We start from the raw sequence: 27147 nt of genomic DNA, 5'->3' as shown, positions 1-27147 counted from the left end.
CTTCATCCATCCATCTCGACGTTGGACTTGTTGAGTCTCTGCTCAGACTGATCTGAGTTACTGCAGCCTCTAGACTATTGTGGTGAAAATCCCATCGGATCAGCAGTTTCAGAAACCAGCCTGTCTGGCACCGACCATCCAGTCGCTGAGAACCCAATTTTCTCCTCTTTCTGGTGTTGGGTGTAAACATTATTAGGAACTAATGGAAAAAAGTTGTGCAGGATTTTACGTATTACACACGGCTTATTGGATTACTGCACGGAGAAGTTGATAAACGTGCTTCTAATAAATGAACAAACGAAGAAACAGAATGTGACCTAGAAAACGCATTATGTTTATTTTACGATAACGCTAAACGTTAAAGCCAAGCACTTTTCTTTTCTTTTTTTTTTTCATAACGGAGGTGAGCTGCAAGTTTCCGCCTGCTCCGAGTGTTTGTGCAAAACAGAGGACAAACAGAACTTGACTGTGGGTAAAGGCCAATCCAAACTAATTAAATCAATTTGCTAAATTAAATTACAGCTCACTATAAACATTTAAGTGTTTATAAATGAGCAGCAGCGAAGGAGTGAACGAGGCGGCGATTTCAGATGCAAGTAAAATGACTCTAACGCAGAAAAAAATAGTAAAAAAATCAATTAATTTACAAAAAATTCAAAAAGCTTCATGTTGGTACTGAACACGGACGTTGGATCGACTCCTCCTCCTCCTGTGGTTGTGTAAGTCGAGCCGTCAGTCTCATCTCTAACAGGATGATGACTTGCATACTTTCCTGCCTCCCCTCCCCTCCTCTCATCTCCTCCGTCCTTCGCTGTCTAAATACTTGTCAGTCCGTTATGAAACGCAGACTCCTGTCTCCTGTCCACGGCTTTATAAACACCTTGTGACTGCTCTTATGTTATCGCCTGATGTACAGCGCAGGCCTTCTCATATTCTCTCCCCTCTGACCTCAAATTTGCAAAAGTTAAAACCCCTCCGGCTAATAAATGTCAACGCCGGCTTTGAGTTACATCACGGCTGGGATGTCTGGGTGAGTTCTGCGGTCTGAGACATCTGATCTGAAGGGAAGAAAGCTATTCTAATTATACTCCGACGGCGAGTTTGGTGACATTTCGTCAACATTAACGGATTAGCGTCGGCACTTTTCAGGTATTTTTCAGACAGACAGGCAGAGGGAACCACGCCGCCAACGGGGACGCTCGGATTACATGACGCTTCCCTTCACCGCGAAACGAGAAGGACGGCCACATCCTCTGAAGAGAGAACCAGTCTGCTGCGCCGCGTCATTTGCTATCACTAAAACAAGTCGAGCAAAAAATGGAAAACGAAGGCAAAAAAAAAACTGGGGCAGGAGACCTAAAAGGGGGTCAAGGACAACGTGTTATCAGCACGGCGAGAGGCTGTAGGAGCTGCACGCTGATTACAACTATTTGCTCAAAAAATAGAATAAATAACTGAGAGCACAGACATAATAATGCCTGTGTGTATGAGTCAGCTTCTGACATGATTACATCACTATCTTAAAACGTCGCTTGTCAACCTTTTAAAGCTGCAAAATGATTAACGACTAGTTTGGCGGGTATAAGTTAATGCATGTTCCCACTGACTTTCTCAGGAGTCTCTATCTGAAACGGAACCTCAGGGCTCCGGAAACCATCGCCTTCAGGCCGCGCTGCTGCTGCAGCGCCTGCAACCTGGAAACAAACTTTCCCCAGTGTGAGAATCTATGAGAACGATCTGAGCAGTCGGCGGCCATGTTAAAAAACCGAACCCGAAGCAGACGCAGCTTCACGGTGACTGGACAACATTTAGAGGCAAGAGGACAAATGTCCACAGCGGTGACTGAGCCAGACAGCCACAAGAGTTGGATGTGGCAAAAAAAAAAAGCCTTAGCGTGTCTTTTTGTGTCTCCAACAGAGGAACCGCTGACTATCATTACACACTTAAACACACAAACACATTATAAGCAACATACTTGTGATCCACATGACATTTTAAAGTTTCTTCGGTAATTCAATGATATTTCCCTTTAAGTCCACGGGTACACCGCTAACAGCTAAGTCAGCATGAGTTTAATGGTCCAGTAATGTAAACAAATACTGTCTCTAAAAAATCAAGTTGTAGCCCACAGTCTATTATCACAGTCTGTTATAAGTCCTAGTTTTAGTTCAGTGTATACCTCAGTCTCAGTAACAGTGTTTCCAGACGTTAGCATGTAGTGGGTGAAGAAACGCTAACATCTAGAAGCTAAAAAGTCAGGTGGTGCTGGTGGAGACTAAACTTGGGATAAAAGGGGTGAGAATATTGGACTTCTGAATTAATCAGGGAGTCACAAACTCGAGTGGGACGATAACTGTTCCCAGTGTTTGCTGGATGCTAAAATATTAGCGAGCTGCTTCATTTATCAGTTATATGCAAAGTTCTCTGCATGACCAAACAATGCACATTTAAAAGAAGCTGCAAACCAGTTCTTCAATGAGTCATTTCCCTCATTTTAGCACATCTACTACTACAGTATCTCTTAATCCTGCAGCCGGCTGTGCGTGGCGATAGTAATTCAGGGGCGAGTGTGTTTCCTGCTGACTGCTGACTCGGCGTTAATGCTCATTCTGAGTGTCTTAAAACAGGAAGTGAGGAATGAGCGAAAATGACACGTACTCCCCTCTTTCTTCTCCCGTCCATCCCCGGAGACCCTGTCTGATGGTGAGAACGGGGCTTACATAACAAACAACAACACGCGCATGTGTCGGCGTTCCAGGGAACCGATGGAGGAGTATGAGAATGTTCTGGAAAAGGAGAAGAAGAGAAGCTTCCAGGAACCACCACAGCGCCACGGGCCAGGGCCAGGGCCAGGCACAAAACACACATCTGCCCCTGCACACTTTCACAGAGTTAAAGCAAACAGTCGCCGAACAGATCGAGTTGGGAAGGCCGGGATGGTAAGCTGATCCGTTTCAGAATTGTGACACTCGAGTCCGCTCTAGGCTTCAGACTTCTCTGGTGTACGAAGGTGAGAAATCAGGGCATGAACTTCCCTTTCAAGTTCTCTTTTTTTCACTCTTCAGGAAGTTTAATCACGCTCTGTGTGGAGAGACTTGAGGTAGTGACGCCCAGCGTTTCATACCGACGTGCTTGGACGCCATGCTGCATGAACCTTGTTGTTTTTCACAATTTTCACAACGTCTTAAAATGATCTTTTCACATTACACCTCCATGCAGTCTGACAGGTGCACACGGATCTAACCACAGCGCGGGAATGAGGAAACCTTTAGCATCGTCTCTAAATATTTTTAAACCCATGCTGCTGTTTCTGCAGACAGGAAACAGGAAGCAATCGCACAACGAGTTCTATCTGTTGAGGGAATCTTTATGAATATGCAAATCATTCCATGGTAACAACACCTGCTCATGTCGGCACAAGGATGTGGGGAATTCGCCGTCCACAGAGGTTTCCCCCGTGTGAGTGGGAGGACACAGAGAAATCAATGATTTAGTTATGTGTCCTTCGCGGCTCGAGGAAGTAACGCGACTTATTCTGGTGACCGAGACACGGTCGTGTCATCGATCCAGAAAAGGTGACGACATTCCTTATAAATAAATGAACTCAGACGAGAGCGATGATCACATGTTGTAGAAAGCGTTTGTTCCAGTTTCCAGGCTTTTGATGTGATGCACAATTGCAACAATTAATTATTAATTTCCAAACACGTACGCCTCTGTTTCTGGTCCAAGAGGCACAACCGATTGTCCAAGACCACACAGAAAGAGAAACAACACCAAAACATTCAGATTTAGAATGAGATTTATAGGCTTTGAAACATTTACTTTCTCCGACACAGTCCTGGTATTTGGTCTAAGTTAACGACTGACACAGTTAGAGGACACTCTCACAGCAAACGAGATCCTTATCTGCTCTTCCACTTTCTCTCAGCTGCCCTTTATGTGTTCATTCATTAATGAGCTGTTGATCTTCGCGTCGCATTTTGAGCCCCGGCGCGCTCGCTGCCAAAGAGCTTGTGACTCATTTAGTCGTTATCTGGTGATAACGAGGAAAATTGGGTCGTGATCCTGAGATAAAGGAGATGGGACCAGTGTGTGTGTATGAGCGGGCATGTCCGCTGCTACTGTAAATACTCCTTCGCCGTCAGTGTTTGCTTTTTGGGAGCATCCACATCCAGGTTGGCATCTTCAATCTTAGACCGAGAGTCTAATCTGAATCTGAACAAGTGAAACCACTCACGAGGAATCAGTTTGCTTTACAGCCGCCTGTCAATGTGCCCTCATGTGCACGGCATCACTGATCAGCCACAACATTATAACCACCGATAGGAGACGTAAACATCACTGATTGTCGAATTGTTGTGACAATTCAATGCTCTCCTTGGAAACTTTTTAGCCCTGACATTCATTCATGTGGATGTTATTTAGACATGTAGCACCCAGCTACACCAGACCAGACAACCCCACCCCCCCACACACAGTAATGACACTCTTTGATGGGAGCAGCCATCCCCAGCAGGATGCAGCCTGACACAGAAACAGCACAAGGCTCCAAACTGATTAAGTATCAGAGGGATGATCCACTATAGAGGCCCCTCCCCTCAACCGACAGGACACAAAGACCCCCACTAACACAACACTGTGTTTCCAGACACCACAGGACACCCTCAGATGTCCACTCTCTGAGGAGTCACAACTATTTTGGAGGCACAAGGGAGACCCACACAATATTAGGAAGGTGGTCACAATGTTATACCTTAGCTGTAACTACAACACAGCGGTCTCAGTGTCTGGAACACCACATTACGACCGGACTATAAATGCGTCACAATACTACTGACCTCTCTCACTCAATCAACAAGGTATGGCTCCGACCGGTTTGTTCTTTTGCTTTTTAACTTCCTGTCTGCACAGGAAGAGAGAATCTGATCCCAAAATATCTGGCCAGTCTCACAGTATAACGCACGGAGAGTGAAGCGAAGGGTTGACTGGGCTCAAAGAAAGACCCTGACCGCCTGCTCACGTCTCCGTTCTCAACAAAGGGACATAATAGAATTCATTCATTCACACAGAGCAGACGTGTTTAAAAAGTTTAGCTGTAGACAAATGTATGGTGGGATGTGTGGAGCAATCAGGATAGTTGTTATTAGTATTTATTACAGCCAGCGACGGGAGCTGCAAGTTAAGAGACAATGTCAGGGTTTGACTTGGACAGCTAATAGTGGCAAAAAACATAAATCTCCAGCACTCGATGGCAAAGCTACAAACTGAAAGAGTTTTTAGTGAAAACTGATTTAAAGTTACTTAAATGTTTAGACAGCTCATGAATACACTGTGAGCAGCGGAAGAGTTTGAAACTGGTTAAACAGCAATTATAAACTCTTTCAGACCTGAAATACTTTGAGTTACTAATCTTCCCGCACACAAAGGATCTTTGGCAAAGCCTCTTCTTTTTTTTTTTCTTTCTTTCTTTTTTTTTTTCGTGGCAACAAAACTGTTAAACTGTCCAGAGGAGGAGAATCAGCTGCTTATGTGAGTGAATGTGTGTGGGTTCAATTAGCAACCCGGTACCTTCATGCAAACACGAATCTGAAAACAAAAAGGGGCCAGGATGTTAGCGGAGCATGTCTGTGTGTGTGTCCGTGTGTGTGCGCATGGTGTGTGTGTGTGTGTTTGTGTAGGACAAGCAGATCTTTGTCCTTGCTGGCAGTGTTGTCCAGGCAGTTGGCAGAACAGCTAAAAAAGCTGGAGGACCCCACAAAACGCCGGCAACACTAGGAACACTGCGCACACAGTCATTGAGCTTCGCTTCCTCTGTCTACACTTTCAGGACATGAACCCCTGAGTTTTTCCATTGAGAACATGGTTAACCCTCGTATGGCGCATGGATATGAAACACAGTATGAAGGTACATACTCGTCAGAGCGTGGTTCGGGTTCTCCAGTTCCATGCGCTGCAGCTGAGCTCCCAGGTAAACCTGCAGACCAACCACAGGAAGCACATTTAATTTGGTACAAAGCCATTGAATCATTGAATGTTTGTTTTCATGCTGCCGCCGCCGGGACCTTGATGTCGATGCCTCGCGCTGACGAGCTGCTGTTGAAGAACCTGGAGGGGATCTTCGAGGACATGTCAGGCTCCTCTCGACCAAAGCCGAGGTTCAGGAGGACTTCCTCGGGGTCCTCCTCGTACAGGTCGAGCAACTCCGACACACTGCGGACAGACACATCGCCGGTTAGCACCTCGGTCGGAAAGTTTCGTTAGCTTGTCAGTCAGTTAGCAGGTGAGTTAGTCTGCAGGTTAGTTTAGTCGGTCTAACCGCAGGTTAATGATGATCTCCCCTGGCCCCTGCTCCTCTGACAGCTCCAACATATCTGAAACACTTCGAAAACACAGACAGCCAGTTAGTAATTCTCACGCATTAGCGGGTTAGTCTGTTAGTGAGGGATTTGTTGTTGCGAGGTTAGTATGAGAGACAGCTCAGCCACTCCCCTGCTCCTTAGCAGCCCCACCTGGAAGAGATAAACCTGACCAGCGACGCAGGATCAGCCCCTCCAGGATCTGACAGAGGTGTTTTGTAAAGTCAAAAGTTGTGGTAACATAATAAATTACAAGTTGCGTGGAAATAGTTTGAAGGATTTGCCTACAATTGCAGTAAGACGTGGACTGTTAATATGTCAATAGAAAACTTCAGCACTTTATAGGAGGTTTTAATGGGCTTGTAGCTGCAAGTCTGTGGTTAGCTACTAGGTGAAGTCATTGTGGTGTCTCTGTCTCCTGAGCCGAGCCTATTCGGTGAGTTTTCTCGCCGCACCATGTACTGCTGATCACATGAGTGCACATTTTAGGCATTGTGACTGGAAAAGACGGCGGTAAAGTGGTGAAGACAAGTTCAAGATAAACAAAAGTCATCCCCACCATGGTTATAATTATGAAAAGATTTGGTTTGGCGAGCACTCGGTTAAGGTTCAAGCGAATTTGTGTCAGCTAGAGGAAGTCTTTGCCAAGAAGTCTTTGAGGATTTCTTTCTGAGTAAGAATCGCATAAATTAAAGAGAAAAAAAAAATGGAGACGTTGCCCAATCTGCGGGCACTGGTCGAGTTCGCATCAATCCTCGAGACCACAGATTCCTGGAGGGACTGCGTGATGATGTAGAAAACCTGGGCTTGCATCCAGCGCCATTTTATTTTATTTATTATTATTATTTTTAACAGAATCAGTGGTGCATTTACGGTCTTGTACCACATAACTGCTGAATTGCAGTGAATAATTCTGTAGTTTGTCCTCTTCCAAAGACAGCACAAGAGCTAAAAGTAGCTCTGCACTTCACAGCTCTTTTTTATCGACTGCAACCCCAAAAAAAGTAAAAAAATCCTTCCTGCACAACGTTATCACACTGAACTCAGCCCAGGAGTCTTTCAAGCCTTGTACCAACCACACACAACATTACCCACGATGCACCACCCGCACCCGTCCATTATGACGCATCTACCACCAAACTGATGGCGCCTCTGACGAGCCTCCCATCACCACCGCATTCAGACAGCAGTTCAACAGTAAATCCTCCACTAAACACTTTGTTTAGTTAAGTTTATCGACCACATCTGCCTCAGGGATCCAGACTCCAAAGATTTCTGGTGGAGCAGTGACACTGTGAGCTGTTATTATTCGCTGGAAGGAGCTTTGATCAAACCCTTATACATTATTGTTGTCCTTCATATATCACATTGAAGTTAATGTTGCGTAAAAGCTTATACGAATGCTTTCCAATATATTTTTGATTAAAAGTAGTCTATGCTATTGACGTTTGAGGCCCACACTAACAATAATATGCCTCTTCTTCCTATTTTATTCTTACATACAGAGAAATATGAACAGCAAGCTGTAAGAGAGGGGTCTTTTATAGTTGTACGTATTGGATTAGCGCTAGCGTTAGCTTAATTGAGCCCTTATACGACCGTAGAGAGGACAGTAAACACTGAGCCTGATACCAGTCAGATAAATATAGAAACAGCAACAGCAGATAATGCTGCACCGTTTCCAGTAAAAGCCCCACATGTATGAAGGCAAGAAATAAAAACTAAAATATAAAGAAGATTGACATCGGTTGATGAAATCAAAGAGGATTCAAGTACTTAAATGCACCAGGAGCAACACATTTTCTTATTAGTTAAATCATTCAAATATTAAGAAATATTAGAATAATAAACAGCTTTATATGTTGACAAAAATATATAGCAATGTCTGATTTCAATATTTTCAGTGTTAGATGGTTGGTTGATGTTTGGCTTTAATCATTATTTACAGTCTTTACTGATTCTCTGCAGTGTCATTTAACTGGATTAAGGTTTAATAACAGCCCACTGTGCCTCTGCCTCTCCGTCTACCTGAGATCACAGCATTACTTCCCCCAAAAAACCTCCATGACGCTGACCTGGACACAGTGCTGCTCTTCCCTGATCCTGTGGAGTTCATACTTCTGCCCCTCTCTTTATACTGACTCCTCTTCTGATCCGCCACGAGACCGAAGCTACAGACAAACACAGAGGAAAATCAACATTCGGGGGAAACAGCGCAGAGGCAAAATAGAAACTGAGGTTATCAGGCAGCTGCTGTTTTATTAGATGAATGTAACTCACCAGGGTTCAGCTTTATTGACGCTGGACTGAAGATGGTTGGCTGCAGAGAAAAAAAAAATAAAACAAACAAACATAAAAATTAATAAATGAGTCAATAAAACCAACATAGGGTGATAATTACTGTGTCACTAGGCTTCCAGCAAGTGCTTGTAAAAAAAACAAAACAAAAAAACTCATAGCTAGCGTCATGTTGGCTAAGTGGACTTGTTGAGTTTTTTTTCCACATATCTCATAAGACCGTAAACAAATGACTTACACTGAATCCAATAACTACTTTACAACACAGTAATAAATAGGTGCTCCTCACAGACAAAAGAGCATTTATGAGGGGGGTTATGGCAGTGGATGTCCTCTTAGGATTTCCCCTCCAAAAAAAACACATATGACTACACACATATTAAAGATAAATGGGCGTTTATTAGACTGTAGGTGTTAGACTACAAGTCTTTGCATGAATAAAAATGATACATATTAATATGGAGTTTTCTAAAGTCAAAGAAGCCGAACACTTCCACCAAGGATGCAGACATTTTGCTTAAGACATGTAGTTTAAGCCACAGTCTTTGTGCAATATATTTTGTTTTCTTATTTGCATGTATAAAATGACAATAAAGGCTTTTCTTATGTCTAATTTGTAACGCAGCAATCACCTGAGTACGTGAGATCACTTTACGAGACTTGTGTTTTAAACAAAACCTAGAAGCAAACTGACCTTTCTGAAGGGAACTGGCCAAAATGACTCATCTATGTGACAACTGAAAGACCTGATTTTATACAGAGCGCAAAGATAAGGTCTATCCTTTAATAAGAAAGCAGTACCTTTATATCCTCATGTATAAAGTGTTTATTTTGACTCTAACCCAAACCCCAACCCTAACTTTATGCACAAACCTCCCCCTCGTCATGTTACGTTGACCATTTAGCTCATATGTGTATGTAACTGAAGGAGAATCAATAAAAAGGCATCATTGAGCTGGTTCAATGAGCTATGGCTATCTTTGATAGCTTCAGCTGATCAAATCCATCAGGGCAAGTTGTTTCACAATCTACTGTCGTTGGCCACAAAAGAGGAGAGGAGGAAAAAAACAACAATTTATCTGATTAAAATAACACAAATAACCATGACAATTATTTTTCTGCTATTTACTGCCATTAATTGATAACAAAGTAGAACAACATTTGTTCTGTCAACAAACTGAAAGTCACTGCCAACCACAGGTGTGACTCTTGTTTTCTTTTCCATTTTAGAGGAACTTGTTGAGACCTGTCGCCCAGCCACCATCCGTGTGAGTGTGCCTCCCTGTCTTCCACTTCATTTCAGCTGAATTTTCTCAGTATCCACGCTTTCTCCCCGACAGACGGCTGGATTAGCCGAGTCAAACACGGCAACAGTTCAACTCCACGCATTCACCTACTTCCATCCTGTTCACCCTGAACCGTTTAATTCACCAATTCACTTCCAACCCCTTTCAGCCCCTTAACACTTTAATCCCTTCCTATTCTGCCCCGATAGTGTTTGACATCATTACAGCCAATTAGGATCTGCTCATACATGACATCACGTCCCTTTCAACGTTAAGTCAGGCACTTACCGTCAGGACATAACAACGGGAAGTGTACGAAGGCGCTCCAGTCTAGAGGGCTTAGCTTTGCTTAACATTTCAATAAATTGCGCCCAAACCTTAGAAGTGCTCCACAACTTTTCAGCACAAAGACACATCCGTAAAAACACGCAATTAGCTCGTACAAAGTCAAATGTGAGGGAGATTATCTCACACCTTTTAACGTGATTGAAAATACTTCAAGTGGTTACGTGAGACACTTTTATTTTGACGGGGATAATAATGTGATTAATGCCAGTGTCCATGTAAATGTAGCCACTGTTTAGATGTTACTAAGGGTCACGTTCTCCATCATCGCCCTCTCAGCTTAGGTTTGGGCCACAGCGAAGCCAACGACCGAAAAATACTACTGTACCAACTTCTGCACTTTGAACCTTTAGCAGGACACACAATACTTCTCACAAGACGGTGATTCAGTGTGCCAGGTTAGGAAAACAAGATAGAACACAAGACAGGTAAAATTAATCACTGCAGTTTTCCCACACTACATGTGTAATAATTACGCTGCCTTTGGTTGGCAATCGCAAACCTGTGGTTTTGACAGGAGAAGTTGTGTACACAAAATGCTGGTGTTCAAGCGTTAACATTAGCTGTGAGTTCTGAGAATGCTACTGTTAGTTGGGCGACCGTTGGCACGTAGACGCCAAGGTTGCTACCATTTGGCAAACTAATGAGGACACAGCATACCGTAGATTTCAATTAGAAGAGACAACGCCCTTATCAGATAACACAGCCTCAACATTAACTTACATTTCTGGAAATGTCTGCATGGACCTCCCCAAAACTTTCCAGTCACCACAAGAGGTGTTTACTGAACATACCGAGCAAATACAACGCCATCTGAAGGCGGTAATAGATCGTATCTCTAGGAACCCTGACCTGTGAGAATCAACAAATTAGCATCTATTCATTTCCAGATTCCTGCAGTTGACCTGCGACCACACACACACACACACACACGGTGCTTCATTGTGAAGTCATTACAAGCTATTGTACACATCCATCTTCTCGCCACAAGCAGATCACATGGATGATGAAGCCACGCACACATAACCACAGGTATCCTCAACCATGCGTGTGGCGCGTTTCCACACCTCGGCAACTGTTGACTTTCCTGTCATGAGGAAGCGAGGCTGAGGAATGAAGATGAAGCGTACAAGGTCACAAGGTGTTCTGTTGATTCAACCGACATCGTTTTCTTAGTCATAACACGTGTCTTTTGTTTACACTGATGTCATCGGGTTCATTTTTCTAACAAAACACTGACTAAGAGGTCATGACTCCCATTATATCATATATTATATTATGCTACATCTGCATTTACACTCACTGGCCACTTTATTAGGTACACCTGTTCAACTGCTTGTTAACACAAAAAGCTAATCAGCCAATCACTTGGCTGCAATACAATATATTTAGGCACGTAGAGGTGATCAAGACAACTTGCTGAAGCTCAAACCGAGCATCAGAATGGGGAAGAAAAGGGGATTTAAGTGACTTTCAACGTGGTGTGCTTGTTGGTGCCAAACAGGCTGGTCTGAGTATTTGATTTTCATGCACAACCATCTCTAGGAGAATGGTCCAAATAATAGAAAATATCCAGTGAGCGGCAGTTGTGTGGACGAAAATGCCTTGTTGATGTGAGAGGTCAGAGGAGAATGGGCAGTAACTCAAATATCCACAACCAAGGAATGCAGAAAAACCATCTCTGAACGTACAACACGTCCAACCTTGAAGAAGATGGGCTACAGCAGCAGAAGACCACACCAGGGGACACTCCTGTCAGCTAAGAACAGGAAACTGAGACTACAGTTCACACAGGCAACACTGGACAATAGAAGATCGGAAAAACGTTGCCTGGTCTGACGAGTCTCGATTTCAGCTTTGACATTCAGATGGCAGGGTCAGAATTTGGCGTAAATAACATTAAAACTATGGATGGATCCATCCAGTTTTGCATCACAGATGTGCAGCCGACAAATCTGCAGCAACTGTGTGATGCTATCATGTCAATATGGATCAAAATCTCTGAGGAATGTTTCCAACACCTTGTTCCAAGTATGACACAAAGAACTAAGGTAGTTCTGAAGGTAAAAGGGGTCCAACCTTTTACTTTTACTGGCCCCAAAACGTATATGGACGCTCTTAAAACAGTATAAATTTTACTGTTCTAAGGAAATTATGGTTTTTCTTTCAGCTGGCAGGATGGCAAGATAACATTTAGCCATGGTTTCTGGGACAACAATTTTTTTCTCTATGGGACAATCTATGGGATGTAGGTCAAGTCTGAATCGTTGTCCTGCTGTGACTTCCACATCTGCTGCACGAATAATTTTCAGACTTGTGAAGTTTACATTCATGTTCGTTTAAGATAAGGAAACTGTTTGAGGTTTCTGAAAGACTTTTCATCACTCATCCAAGTGGATTGAAACTGACTGAGGCCAGAGCTTCCCTGAGTTAGAGGATGTTGTTTTGATTGACCTGGGTGGTATCTTCACCACATCTGAATGGGGAGGGGAGTAAGAGGAAGTTTCACCCCCATTCACACCTTGAGTGTGTTAAGGATTTCTGACCATTCATGTGTCTTCAGAGAAGCAATTACTGCAAAGAGGACACCACCCAGGTAAATTTGAATAATATCCTCTAACTCGGGTTAAATTCAGGTCGTTATATGTTCAATTTCATTGTGAGACCACAGCAATGCTTTAGAAGTTGCTAACCCCTGTGTACCGTTGATGTCCTAACTTGATGCCTACCACACCATGAGTACATCTTATCTGGACCCAAGTTTGGCTTTCCCACATAGACCTGAGAACATTTTGTTGTACCGTATCTGGGTACACACACAATGTCTTTGCTAACACGATCATAAATTACTGTCGGACAACTTCTTACGCAAGTTATGAGCAAGTTTTCATTCAGATAACCCCACAATAGGCACAACATAGGAGGGTTCTGCTTCCAGTTTACAGTGGTGGTTCATTCTAGTTTGGAGGTCACCACCTACCACCAATATCAACCTTTCACATCTGCGAACAAGGTGATTATCAAAATGTCAGTTTTCCTTAAGCTGACGACTTAAAATACAGAATCGGGGGAAACGGTTAACAATGAGCAGAAACAGCTAATCATGTTTGTATAGTCAGTTTTCCTCTGTACTGACCTTCAGCTCCCAGTGAAAGGTCATCTTCAAAGCTGCAGCCGTTCCTCAGCGCTCCTATTCACGAACACACAAAGTAGTAAAGTTGTGAAATCTACTCCTATAGTTAACACATAAACACTCGGCCAAATTCTGACTTTGTTTTTTAAGCTGGAATGACAAAATTCAGGTATAAGCTAAAGTCCAGAGAACAGAGGATGTCAGCATCCTAACAGGCTGATGCAAAATGTAACGATATAAACAAACAACGCGGCTATTAAATGTGGATTACCTCTGCTGGGAGAAGCGCTCCGATCATCTAGAGAGACACCGAGGGGAGTCCTGGACAAGAGACATAGAGTTATTTATTAACTCAGGCCATAAAATGACAGCAAAAAACATAGGAATCCAGCACACTTAGAAAATATTTGAAGCCTTTGTTTTTTACCCTGACCGTTTACTGCTTCATCAGGCTAATGCAAGACACCTTTAGCCTTGCAGGTTACTAGGCTAGCTAATAACAAATCAGGCTACAATAGCTACCTGGTTAAGTTGATTTAAACAAACTTATCTCAGACTATTTCCTGGTTAGTTTAAAGCAGCCTATAATAGCTTAACTATCAAGCTAGCTTGATACTTAGCTTAAAGCTGAGGGTAATGATGCTACGTTTAGTTTAGGTCAAGTGACGACACAAGATCGTAAACAAACTTCCTGACTTGCTAAAGCAAAGCATCCCAGGTTAATGGTTCAGTAACCCAGGATAGACTCCTAGCCTAGATTACACTTACTATAAACCAAGTTCACTGCCTGTCAGGCAAATGAGGCTAATTATCCAAATAAAATTCAGGTGAAAGACAAATCCAACAGTTAGCAGTGGGCAATGGAAAGCTAGCCAACAAATCCTGACACACCTGACTATTCAAGGCTAAGTAATCTATGTTAACTCGCTGTCAAACTAAGGCAAAGTAACCCAAATCAGGTGAAGGCTAACTACCCTGAGTCTAACTCCTGGCCAAGCCAAACTACCTAATTACTTAAGTCAACCACTGACCTAGACTAAATATCCCACGTTAAATCCTGATTTTGGAGCCTGTCTCAGGAGTTGTACTGACCAGACCAATCGTCCCAGTCTAACTAGCTGGCAGGCTAGTTGACAGCAGCAGCGAGGTAGCTGGTCTGAGCTGCCGTCTACAGCCGGACGCTGCAAACACTGAGCTGTTACACAACCTGTGCCGCTTATCAATGGGACAAACTTCATGCCACCATTTACACACACACACACACACACACACACACACACACACACACACACACACACACACAAATGGTTGTGTAACAGTGCGCAAGCGCAGTGTCTTGTTGGTCGCCCTCCCACTTCCCACTGGCAGCCATGTTGGCCCCAGGCCCCTGCAGCTGTTGCTATAGTGACCTGCGATTCATATTCTGCTGGTCATGTTGCCGCGGTGATGCTGCGGAGGACACAATTGTCAGAAAGTTGTAGACGCTTGTGTGACTGACAGCGGTTGCTGTGTGTATGTATGTGATAACGGTGTTGACTCAGCAGGAGGAACCCCTCCTCTGTTTACTTTCTTTTATTTCCGTCTTCTGTCAGCTTCTTCCTGAGTCTTTCTTTCCCTCTCACTTCGCCTTAACAGATTCTATGTGTCCTATCTCTGGGCGTGGGTCTGCTGCCTTTGTGTGTGTGTGTGTGTGTGCGTGCGTGCGCGCTCTAAAAGTTCTGTGTGTTGTATGTCTAGGCGTTGGCCGTGTGTCGGTTCTACGTCAGCAGCTGATAAAACTGCTCTTAAATACACAGACCTCCAGACACCAGGAAAATATATCAATAAACCAATAAGCAGAGAAACCAGTTAGCGAGACTGTCACTGAACCAGTCAGTCAGGATTTAAAGAACCATGTAGCCTGCTTTTCATACTTAAAGAAATCAACTTACACCAACCAGAAACTCGCTAGTCGGTCTGCACCTGCTTTATTACATGTAGCACCTACTAAATTAGCTAAAACAGGAAATTGAAAACACTTGTACGGTATGGCCCTTTAATCAGCTGGTGCACGGATACTGTACCTGCATTCACTCAGCCAGTTGGCGATCTTGTTAGGTACTTGCCCTGATGGAAAAACATGACATATGAGCATGTTAAATCAGTAAGCCAGCAGATGTTAATGTGCTATAAAACAATAACAACATGCTATAAAAGCATCTGCCAGACTTAACGGAAATAATTCTCACTACCTAAGCTGATTGAAATAACGCCGCCTGAAGGCAACTCTGCCAGTTTACATCCGAATGATTCACGACCAAACTTATGTTCACGTCGCTGCGGCAACAGTGAGTGATTCATTGAGTTAGCTGGTTGATGGAAAATGCCCAGTATGAGCTCCCACATTATTTCAGTCGGACCAGAAATCCACCAGAGCCGCAAATGTAATATGCACATAATCTGAAACGAGAAGCTAGGTCTAAAACTACAATTATGGCTTTAGTTGACGCAACTGTTGACCTTGCAGCTTGATGTGAACCTAGAGACCAAACCACGCACTTCAGCGATGCAAACAGCAAAACAACTGGAAGTGGACAAAAATGCATTTCCTGATCCAAATCTCTCGGTGGTCAAACAAGCACAACAAGATTGATCTTTCTTCTACCTCCCACACATCGTCTACTCAGACATGGTCTCTTTCCTGTGATTTCAGTAAATGTTTTTAAACTTTTCTTTTTACTCCAACTCCTGACTAGTCAGTGGCTAATTGCGTCCACGGCCTTGGAGTCTGCAGCCATGCATGCAGCCACATGAGGCTCCGCTTAGCTGCACTTTTAGCTAAATGCTAATGTTAGCATGCTGAACTTAGCACTTAAACTTAGAACAGTGGCCATGTTCGGCAGAGATGCCATGCTAACCTTCTTAGTTTAGCTTGCTAGCATGCTAACAGCACATCAGCTGGCATGTCACAAATCAAAATCAAACTAATTATAATTTTGAGGACGTCACTAGATTTATTTTTTTCTTCTGGCAGACACAAACCAAACTTCATGTAATATTTGTGGCGCTCTTTCACACTAAACCACAAAATTACTCTCATATTGGTTACACATGAAAACCACCACCCAAGTATTTATATATATATATATATATATATATATATAGAAAACAAACTCACACTGCATCAAACCGTTGTTGATGTGTGCTAGTTTAGACCAATGCAATGCAGCAACTCAACCTAAGCTATAGCAAATATGAGCATTTATGTAAATTTAGTAAAATGTACAAACTACTTACGGGTTTAAAATAAAATCAGACAAAATCTGTGATGCAGACACAGTTTCATACCGGACATCACATCAGATAATGAAACTGGGTCTTACCTAGTCCCTCTGAGGGCCTCTGGGTCTCCATATTACTCGGGCTCTGCTGGGTCTCCTGGGGACCATACTGATCCGGTTTGGACTCTTGCCTGATGGAGTCCCTGCTCTGGGCGAAGGCCTGGCGGCGCAAACAGGCCGCGCTGACTGGCTTCACTCTGGGATCTAAAGGGGTCAATCAAGCAGACAGCTGTCAGTTTACACCTGAACTCATCGATCAGGTTCTGCAGCTCCTTAACAGAACAAAGTGGGAAAAACGCAGTCGATTCAGTGCAAACATGCGCAACAGGTGAGTCGAGCTGAGAGACCAGCCCCCACTTTTTGATCTCCTTTTTTAATCATCCGGTTTGATAAGGACAAGTATTCATGAAGAATCTGAATTCAAATCTGTCGTATCTGATGGTTTGGTTGGTTCTGTTTTACATCTAGAAACTAAATGTTTATCAGACACTTTCAGCTAGTTATGTCAATTATCTATTAATATATTTTAAGTGAGGATTTAAACTGTTCATCCATCACTTTTAGCCATTTATTTCAAATGTTTATCAAGAACTTTAAGCTAGCTGTTTATTACTTTTTTCTAATTACTCTCAATTAATAATGTTTAAATAGTCATTTAAAATAATTTATGAAAAACATTTCACTAATATTTAAAATAAATATATTATCACTACGTTTCAGCTAATTATTTTAAAACGTTGGTAATACTACTACTAATAATGATATTAATATTAATAAATTTTATTTAGAAAGCACTTTTCATTAAAAATAATCTTAAAGAGCTACAGAGAAAAATAAAAACCCGAATCCTAAGTGAACAGATAATTATTTTGTTTATTTATTATATATTTACCCTTTTTTTTTTTACTTAACTCTTTAATTTGCTTCTCCCATTACTGCATATTTCACATCTTACTTTTATCCAACGATTCAGTGCTTCAGCTCCTTCAGGTGAGGCGACATACCTGGAGCAGCATCGGTTTCCATTCCCAGAGTCAGTCAGACAAGACTGATGACACTACAGCAACATGGTGAACAGGTAACACACCTGGAGAGACACACAGGATCCTTTTTAATGGATGGATTATTTAACGGGGACAATGCACATTACCGGAGTTAGACAGGTTGGCTGGTATTTATAAGGAGAAAAAAAGATTGTTGGTAAAAATGCAGTTATTCTATTTTGCAGCGTGCTAATGAAAATGTGCACAGACGTGCAAACAAGTTCATTAATTCAATGCGCTGCATTATTAGGCTGCGGTTGGAAACATGCAAAGTAGAAGCATCAAGCAGATAGACAACACATTCTGTTACAGTAAAAAGAAATGAGACAGGAGCATGAGGACAGACCACTGGAGCAACGGATCTTTTATTATTTGACTTGTTATTAGATAACTGTAAGCGGCAATGACATCATGGAGGCTTCACCTAATTTGGTTTGGTGGTTGTTATTTGGAGCAACGCGAAAACACAGTTACGTAGATGTGGATAAAATTAGAGTAATCAGACGTTATGACATCTGATTAGAATCTAGAACCTCTGCTTTGACTGCCGGTCTTTTCCGTCCTCGAGGACCAGACACTGTCTGCTATTAAGAGTGGAAACCTGGTATTTATTTTCACTTAAGTAAATGAAGTGAATCCTTCCTCAACCTCTGATTACTCTGAAGAACATTACTTAATGTTGAGTATTTCCATTGTGTGACTGGTATGTGACTTTTTGGATCCACGCCACAACAGGTTTAGGTTTGCTTACAATGAGTTGCCTTTGATTACTACTTCCAAATTACTACATGAACTATTTTTGCGCGTTTGTGTCTCATTCAGTGAGCTGCTCTCCTTTTTAGAATCGTCACACGCTATAAACAAATCAATTACCAAACATTTCTAAGGTAAATCTGTTACTAAAACACACACTAATGATATTTTTGGAAGGAGACCTTCCGTCATCTCTATGACTAATACATTTGCGGCATTTATCAGGTTTCATTTTTGTGGCTTCTAATTTTTCTTTTGGAATTTGAGTCACTGTTGAGTTTTTTTGTGAGAACCTGAATAGAATCAGGATCTCTGACTCATTACAAGGATGGAAGTCACCTTTCTAATCTGCAGTTTTGATTAAGTTGCGCAAGCAAAGCTAAGAATCTGGCCTGACGCTTAGTAGACTTAGTAGATTACAGTGTTCTGTAAATTATGTTTAAAGCTCATCCTGAAAATGTTACCAATTAACATTCAGGAAAGATTTGAAAAAAGGAGAAAGCATAAAGTGTAACTTGAAAAAAAAAAAACAAGATTCAGGACTAAACTTACGGAACGTTTATGGAACAAAATGAATAAATAAACCAAATCAAAATTTACATTTTACGCCCGTATGTTAAAGAAATATAATGAAACATGTGACTTTGATTGTGTAGTCATTAAAGGTCATGAAAACATTTCTTTTTGTCATGTTTTTATGATGGAATTGTACCTTGGGAACTAAAATTGAAACGGAGACTTTCAGTGTTTGGCCAACAGCTGTTGTATTTCATTTTATCTTATTATTATCATTATTTTGCAGCTTCCTGTGTTGTTGTATTTTAGTGTAAGTTCTTTGTAAACGTCTTTCTGCTTCCTTCCATTCGGATTTGGGAACGATTGTGTTTATATTGAATCAGTTTTGTTTTAATCAATGAATGAAATAAAACTAAACTACTGATTACACTTCACATTTCAAAATACAGAGCGCTGACGACGAGAAGAACTGTCTCCGTCCGTAGCAATGTTTTTATATCCTGCTTGTTCCACTCGGAAACATTTGGACGGGTAAATGTAAAAGACGAGTTATACAGACGCCACTAGAGACAAACTAGTCAGCTCCAAAGAGACAGTTTAGTTCAGGGGCCCCAAAAACGGCTCAAGGGCAAGTAACACAATAGCATATAGCAATAAACTACAAATAAACTCTAAATGTTTCCCTTTTTTATTAGTGCAAAGTAGTAAATTTAGTGCAAAACAGATTTCTCAAGAAAAATAAGTGCTAATTTCAGCACGTTGCTGATCTGGGTGTTGTTTTCTGTCTGTGACTCTCGCTAAAACAGTGGATTTTATAAACCTGCACATCTGAAAAATCTGCCGTTAATGGGGAGACAGATTTCTGAGTGGAATAAAAAAAAAAATTATCAATTTGACTGTTTCTAACTTCCTCTTGTCTAACTTTGTGTAGCATGTGGCGTCTGACGGGTCCGTGTGGGGGATGTGATCTCGTGTCTTGGTTTTGTATTGTCTCCGTTTTTAGAAACAATAAAATGTGTTTAAAATAAATAAATAAATAAATAAAACTGGACAAATTATGAATTCAGCAGCAGTTCAGCTCTTTTATGTAATACGCCCTGGGCAGCCTATCACACAGAACACAATCAACCATTCACGCTCACGTCAACACCTACGGCCAATTTAGAAGCTCCAATTAACCTAATGAGTGTTTCTTCTGGACTGTGAGAGGAGGCTTGTGGTGAAAACTCACGCAGGCACAGGGACGGAAAGGACCCGGTCGACCAGCAGGCGTGTGAATGGCTTCACATGTGGACCCGCTGTTACCCATGGAGCTCACAGGTTGTCCGTTTCCTCTGGTGGAAACCAAAATATACGCACGATAAAAACAAATAGCCTCGGGCTTAGGGGATTTAATTTGTGTAGCGGAGCTCAATCCTAGAGGGAGCGAACGGAGATGAGAGAGGAGGATGTTTTTCATGTCGAGATGTGAAGTTAAGAAGCCGCTTTTCATTATTGATGAACAAGATACCCACACTGAGAACGGCTGAGATTACACAAACACACACACACACACACTCTCTAATGACGTTCAAGCTTCAGTTTAATACGTTTTTGTGCTCAACCAACTAAACTGGAACCAATTCTTCTCTTGCAAAAAACAGGGGAGAGAATTATTTCCTCATGTGCTCCAAGAAGTCATTCATTACTCTTGTTTCGTAAACTTGGCATACTTAATATTTATCAAATCAACAAACTCCAAATTGTTCATTAAATAAAACACTTCTCGAACAGGGAATATGACCCGAACCCTAATCAAATACCACGTCATCCCAATTTAGTTTTAACATCCAGAGGTCCCAGGATATCGAATTCTACGGAAGAGTTTTAGGGCCGGCCATGAGAAAAAAACTTAGAGGAAGTAGATGAGAGTGCGGTGGAACTCTGTGGGCGGACAGAGACACGGTCCTTAGCCTGGGAGTTTACATCGATCCCTCAGTGTGCGACAATATCCACCACACTGTTGACATGCAACAGTCCAATGTAATGTATCAGCAATACAATTTTGAATTCTTAATGTTAATTATTAATTAAGCCTCAGAACTCTTCCACAGCTAATCTGTGGTACCATATGGTACTGCCGGTTTAAAGGTCCACTTTCTACTTTTGTCTGTTTCTTCAAATTTCATGAAAACTTCAACTTTTCTCTGAAAAAATTGACTTTTTTCTTGAAATTTTAACTTTTTTCCTCGAAATTTTTACTTTTCTTTCACAAAATTTAGACTTTTATCTCAAAGTGCATGACTTTTTACCTCAAAATTTCATCTTTTTTCTCTTTCTTTCTTTCTTTTTATATTTTTTATATTGTATAATACAGACAGACAGACAGACAGACAGACAGACAGACAGATAGACAGATAGATAGACTTTCTTCTCTTGTTTTTCCTCTTCGGTTCTGCTTCTGCATTCTGTTGTTGCAATCAATTGCTTATTGTTGTTGTACTTCCATTGCTGTGTTATTGTGCTGAGTTGTATCTTAAAAGGTGCCAAATAAATGAAAAGGAATGAAATAAAATCATGCAGACTGTGTCTTTACTGTATTCTGGCTGCGCCGCGTCGCATTTCACTGCATATGATACAAAACTTTATTATTCACTACATCCACTAATCATCCTAAAAAAAGAAAAGCAATAAGAATCATTCATAAGGTTGGATATCTAGAACTCACCACGTCATCATTGATCAAAGGTCAAAACCGGTCAAACTCACAGACATTGTTGAACTGCAAACAGCAAAAACAATGTACAGGCCCAAAAATAATTCTACCATTTGCAAACTTTTTAGAAATCAAGATTTTTAATTTTAAAATTCACAGGTCGCGCACAAGAATTAGAAGCTTTTGTGTTTCACGATGTCGTGTTCAATTATGGACGGGTTACAGACAGATGTGGAGCAACGCTCAGACGTGATTACATTTAAAAAAGATGTAGAAAAACATACTCAAGATACTCAAGAGATATGTGGCGCTAAATTTAGAATAACTGCCTCAACTTGTTGGTTGTTGTTGTTATCGTTCGTTTATTGTTGTTGTAGTGTTGTTAGAGCACTGAAATATGTCGTAGAAACTGTTTCGATTTTGTAAAATATGGAATGATTCAAGTTAAACAACTGATGGAGAAGTGGTGGGACTAGATAAGTTGCCCCCACTCCTTCTTTCTTCTATGTTTTTTTTATTTATCTTTTTCTTTTGAATATATTTGAAATAAATAAAGCTCAATCAATCAATCAATCAGCTTTATTGCACCAGGCGGCTGCATAAACACAGGGATCCAACGGGCATCACAATAACTAAAGCACCAAAGGAGGTAAAGACAGAACAGGAGGAGGAGGACGGCGAGGAAGAGGGAGAAAACACGAGGAGCGTGCAGCAGCCAAATCTCAAATGAGAACGCGCGAAACAGGAAATGAGTGTTTAGAATGAAGCGCAGAACAACTTCCTGTCCGACAAACCGAGATAGATAGAAATAGCGGAGGCCGGTTTATTTTTAGATCCCTCCCGCAAATGCAAAACAAACTGGAATGTCAGAAAACAAAAACAAGCGCGCCGTCAGGCATCAGCAGCGACATCTTTCATCAGGCAACAACGCTTGACGCGCAGGTCGACTGTTTCACAGCCTCTGAGGCATGCGTTTAACCCAAGCCCCCTGCACACGTGAAGAAGGAGGCCGTGGGAGACGGTGGGGGAGACGGGGGAGGCGGGGGTGGCGGCGGTTTCAGTGGTGGCATCGAGAAAAAGAGCTGAGCATCAAAGCCCGGTGACAAGAATCAACCTGTTTCACCTAAAGCTAGCGTGCAGCGCCAGGCCAGATTCTCAGCTCTGCTTGCGTATGATCTGATTATGTAACCGGTTAAGTTAAACATAGAAGTAGCAAACATTTAGAAATAACAAGTCACAGAAAGACGGGGAATGATTTAAACGCGGCGCAGGGCGATAAATTCAGCCGCGAGAAGCGATTACCACTGAAAGAATGGCCTGAGCAGAAGCGCGGGTGTAAATCTACGCCGTGCGCTCCTGCAATAAACTATTTGAAAGTGCGAGGATTCTCTCTGTTTCGTGTCTTCGTCTCCGTGTGAGAGGCAACGAGGCTGTGACCCACTGGCTGCGTGAACATCCAGTCCGGGGCCGCAGAGTTTGACCTGTCGACTGTGACACAAGCCAGACTCGCAGGTCTCCACTGCACGAATGCGGAGGACTGCAGCGGCGACGCTCGGGGATCGAAGCTCGACACCGAGAGAGGAGTCGAGCAGAGGTCGAAAAAACGACTGGCGGCATTTATTTTTGATCCTCTCTGCTTTGTGCACTCAGAGGTCTGCAGCGGTTTTCAGGCCAAGGAGCCCAAACTGATGGATAGATCAAGTAGTGACCCTTTACCTATTACGTGTGTTCTATACTAAACTTGGCCTAGTGCGATTTATAAATATGCACTATTATTATCATTTTGCATTCAATATTAAACTGTTCACACAGGTTCAGATTTTTTAAAATGTCAAACATGCAGCAGTAGGGTGGTCGTGCAACTGCCATGAACATAAACACACGTATATCTGTATACGTATAATATTGCAGCGCGCTTCTGGATTTCATCTGAGGACCGAACAGGCTCTCGGCCAACGTCAGGGGAACCTGACTCAGTCAGCGTGTGATATGCGGCCTTGTGATTGGTTCAGCAGCGATAGGGGCGGGGCCTATCGTGTACAGGAGGCTTAGATTGACAGGTCTAGTGTGCACTGAACGAGTGAGGTGCTGAAATAAAATGATTTTTTTTAATATAACTATAGATATATACAAATAAATGTCTAATCAACCAAATATTTTGCGACCCACCCATCCCTACAGTACCTGGACCCCCTGTTAAAGACCTATGATTTAGAGTTTAAACTTTTTACTCGACTGTTTCGACTCAGGCTGCAACTTAGAAAATTAGGGTTCTGCACACAGACACTTAAAATATGAGGTTTTAATTGTTTTGCTTATAATGTTAAACATTTCATACAAAGGTTTCCTTATCTCAAACTGAGTAGTTGAGATATTTGGTGCCTTTATAAAGCAAAATGAAGCATGTGGACGTTGGTATTTTCTTTCAACCATTTAATAAAAAAACGTGAAAGAAAAACGTTAAAGTTTGGAAGCAACTTCAAGTTTCTGTTCACGGTGCCTTTCTTAAAAACCATGTTGAATTATTTGTTTTTTGGGAGGTACTTACTGCATGGTCAGTTTGTTTGCTTTAATTGATATGAACCATTTTCCTCAATTTACCTTTGGGTGAACATTAATTTTACCAGAACATGTCAGCGAAAGAAAAGAAGAAGGGCTTAGTCTAAGATTTAGTTTTAAAAATAAATCACAGTTTGCATTATTCACTTTAACTGTTGAGAGTCTGTCTACAAATATCCCTAAATGATGCCATGCTGCTGTTAAAGTCAGAGGAGGTTACTATGAAGAAAGAAAAACTCAAATACCTGTTAATTACAGTAAAAACATCTTCTGATAAGTTACTCTTTTTACAATAATCATGATTATTTTGATGCAATTTACACCAATGAAACTATGACCTTTTACGTCCAAACCTTTGACCTGTATATACAGTAGCATCAGCTTTGACCAGTCGTTTCCCCTCAGGGCGGAGTCGTGGCGTCGTTTGGCCCGAAGGACAAACGTCCTCCTCAACCTGTCCGAGGAGCCGGACACAGAACGAGCTTCTCCGCATTTCTCTGGATTCGAGGCCTCTAATCTCCTCATTTGAAGAACGGTTTACTCTCGGCGCTTATCTGTGTTTATATAAATGACATTTTATCTGTGAATCACCGGAGTGGACGGGAAGAAAGAGCATCTGCGGCTGCAGTGAATAAGCAGCACTTTTCCAGTGAACTGCATAGTAATACATTTTATTTGTAAAGCATTTTTCATAAAAAAATAAATAAATAAAACAGACTATGCACTACGAATAAAAGCTTCTTAAAACATGAGTCCAGTGACCGTGGAAAGGCCCTTTCTGAAAAAGTCTTTTTTCAAAGCGTCCAGGGGGTGAGGATTCCTCAGACGGTCAGGGAGAGCGTCCCAGATATGGGAAGGACGGTGGAAGGGCCCTACAGCAAAGCACCTCATCTCCCAATCTGCAGAACGTATTAAATGTAGAAACATGTAGCAAACGTCCGACGTTTAAACATGAAGACGACAAAGATCCTTCTAAAACGGATGCGTATTTTAAGTCGTAAGTATCATGTGGTGTGTTTACTGGATGAGGTGAATCCTTCCTCAACCACTTAAACTTAAAATTTCCATCTTATGTGACTTTTTGGCTCCACTCCACAAAATTCTGAGGAAACTTGACAAGAATCTTTTTTTTTTTTTTTTCCAGTGAATCTGATTCATGTGAAACTTTAAACCTGAGGTGCGTGTTTTTCCAGATTTGCATTATTCAACACTCCTTAAATGACTATATTAATAGTCTGTTTATGTTTGACTCACCAAGGTGTAAAGACAAGTGAATCAACGCTAAATCCATTCATTTATCAATTACTGATTGACTCCTCATACGTTTTTACAGCAAATTAATCATTTAAACAATTTATTGAGCAAAAGCTGAAAAGGTCTTTAGTTCCAAGTTGACCTTATAAATGAGATCTGGAAACTGATTTGAAATTTTACTGCTACTTTCTGACATTTTACAGCCTAAACAATCACTTATTAATCACAAAATGAACCAACAGATTATTAAACGGCTGGAAATTAACACCACCAACGACATTTTCATTTGAGGTGATTTTTTTTGAGAGAAGAAGTTGATTGATCAGTTGTAGGGTTAAAATCTTAAAGTTAAATAACCTATAATCAGTCAAGCTGTTAAAATATGATGCATTAAACTACCCACAGGTGACAATAAAAAGTCACTTTACACGTTTATCAAATATAAGAATGTATTAGACGGGCACTATTTTAACATATTTTTAGGTTAAAATGACTTAAGTTAAGTATCTGAACACTTTTTTATGAAATAAACAAATAAAATAATCAATAATAAAGTAAATGAGAGTTGCAGTCCTCGGAAAACAGCTCAAGGCGTAAAAAAAAAAACATGTTTTAAAGTTGATTTCAGAGGTCAATGTCTAGTAGAGTTTTTCTTTATTTCATTCGGTCTTAAATTGTCGTTGTCTTTTCCAATTAAAAATTTAAACTGTGTCATTTTTCACGTGTGTCTGACTCAAACTGTTTTAGTATTTACATTAGATGTTATAGCAGTTTCCCGTAAAACCCTTTGAACGACAGTAACCTCTAAGAAAGGTGCTGTACAAATAAAGTTTGACTCACAAAGAAGTGGAGGAGGGAGCTAAGCAACATGTGTGTACCTGTAAAAACTGTCATCATTTACTTAAAGTGTCAGTATTTTCTACAAGTAAATGTAAATATAGCAGCACTAGAGTTGCAGCTGTGAACTACGAAGCCATTTCATATGATATTAGCAAAGCTCATTGATAAACCTGGCAAAGTGGGAAACTACAAAGACGTTAGGGGTCAAAAAGATCAGAATAACTTTACTTGTTTCTGCTCAAATTATCTCACACATCACAAAAAGTGCTGGAAATGTGTAGAATGTGGACAGCAGCAAACTGATGCACGGCTCCACTGAGAACTTTAAGGAGTATGTGGTATTTTTACTTAAGTGGATGAGGTGAATCCTTCCTCCACCACTTAGACTTACAATTTTCCATCTTATGTGACATTTTGGCTCCGGTCCACGAAAATCTGAGGAAACTTGACAAGAAAATTTTCTTTTTTTCTTTTTTTTTGAGGTTTGTTTCCAGTGAGTCTGATTCATGTACAACATTAAACGTTAAACCTTAAAACCTGAGGTGCATGTTCTCATTAATCAACAGATTATATTAAAGGTTGTATTAACAGTTTGGCTCTGTTTGTGTTTCACTCACTAAAAAAATGTTACCAAAGAGTAAATTCCTGCTTTTAAAATCAACGCTAAATCCGTTCATTTATCTATTACTGATTGACACTTTATACGTTTTTACGACAAATGAAACATCAAACTATTTATTGAGCAA

General features: G+C 41.3%; 1 protein-coding gene across 3 annotated transcripts in view; it reads right to left on the bottom strand.

Moving 5' to 3' along the window:
* itprid2 (ITPR interacting domain containing 2) overlaps positions 1–27147 on the bottom strand; it is a 43437-nt gene that overhangs the window by 14751 nt on the left and 1539 nt on the right. Inside the window, exons 2-11 of one of the 3 annotated variants that reach the window (XM_047600755.1) lie at positions 17746–17828; positions 16784–16945; positions 15485–15527; positions 13693–13742; positions 13425–13478; positions 8640–8679; positions 8435–8530; positions 6320–6382; positions 6066–6213; positions 5917–5977 (exon numbers count right to left, since the gene is read on the bottom strand). In XM_047600755.1, coding sequence (XP_047456711.1) covers positions 5917–5977; positions 6066–6213; positions 6320–6382; positions 8435–8530; positions 8640–8679; positions 13425–13478; positions 13693–13742; positions 15485–15527; positions 16784–16945; positions 17746–17767 — 739 coding nt within the window. In that variant the 5' untranslated portion in view covers positions 17768–17828. Of the gene's footprint in view, positions 1–5916; positions 5978–6065; positions 6214–6319; positions 6383–8434; positions 8531–8639; positions 8680–13424; positions 13479–13692; positions 13743–14513; positions 14674–15484; positions 15528–16783; positions 16946–17745; positions 17829–27147 lie in introns of those variants that run through there. The other 2 variants (XM_047600756.1, XM_047600757.1) reach the window with 2 other exon arrangements.

This window comes from Mugil cephalus, chromosome 12 (assembly GCF_022458985.1).
Source record: "Mugil cephalus isolate CIBA_MC_2020 chromosome 12, CIBA_Mcephalus_1.1, whole genome shotgun sequence".
NCBI classification, from domain to species: domain Eukaryota; kingdom Metazoa; phylum Chordata; class Actinopteri; order Mugiliformes; family Mugilidae; genus Mugil; species Mugil cephalus.
This window is presented reverse-complemented; position numbering and strand designations above follow the sequence as displayed.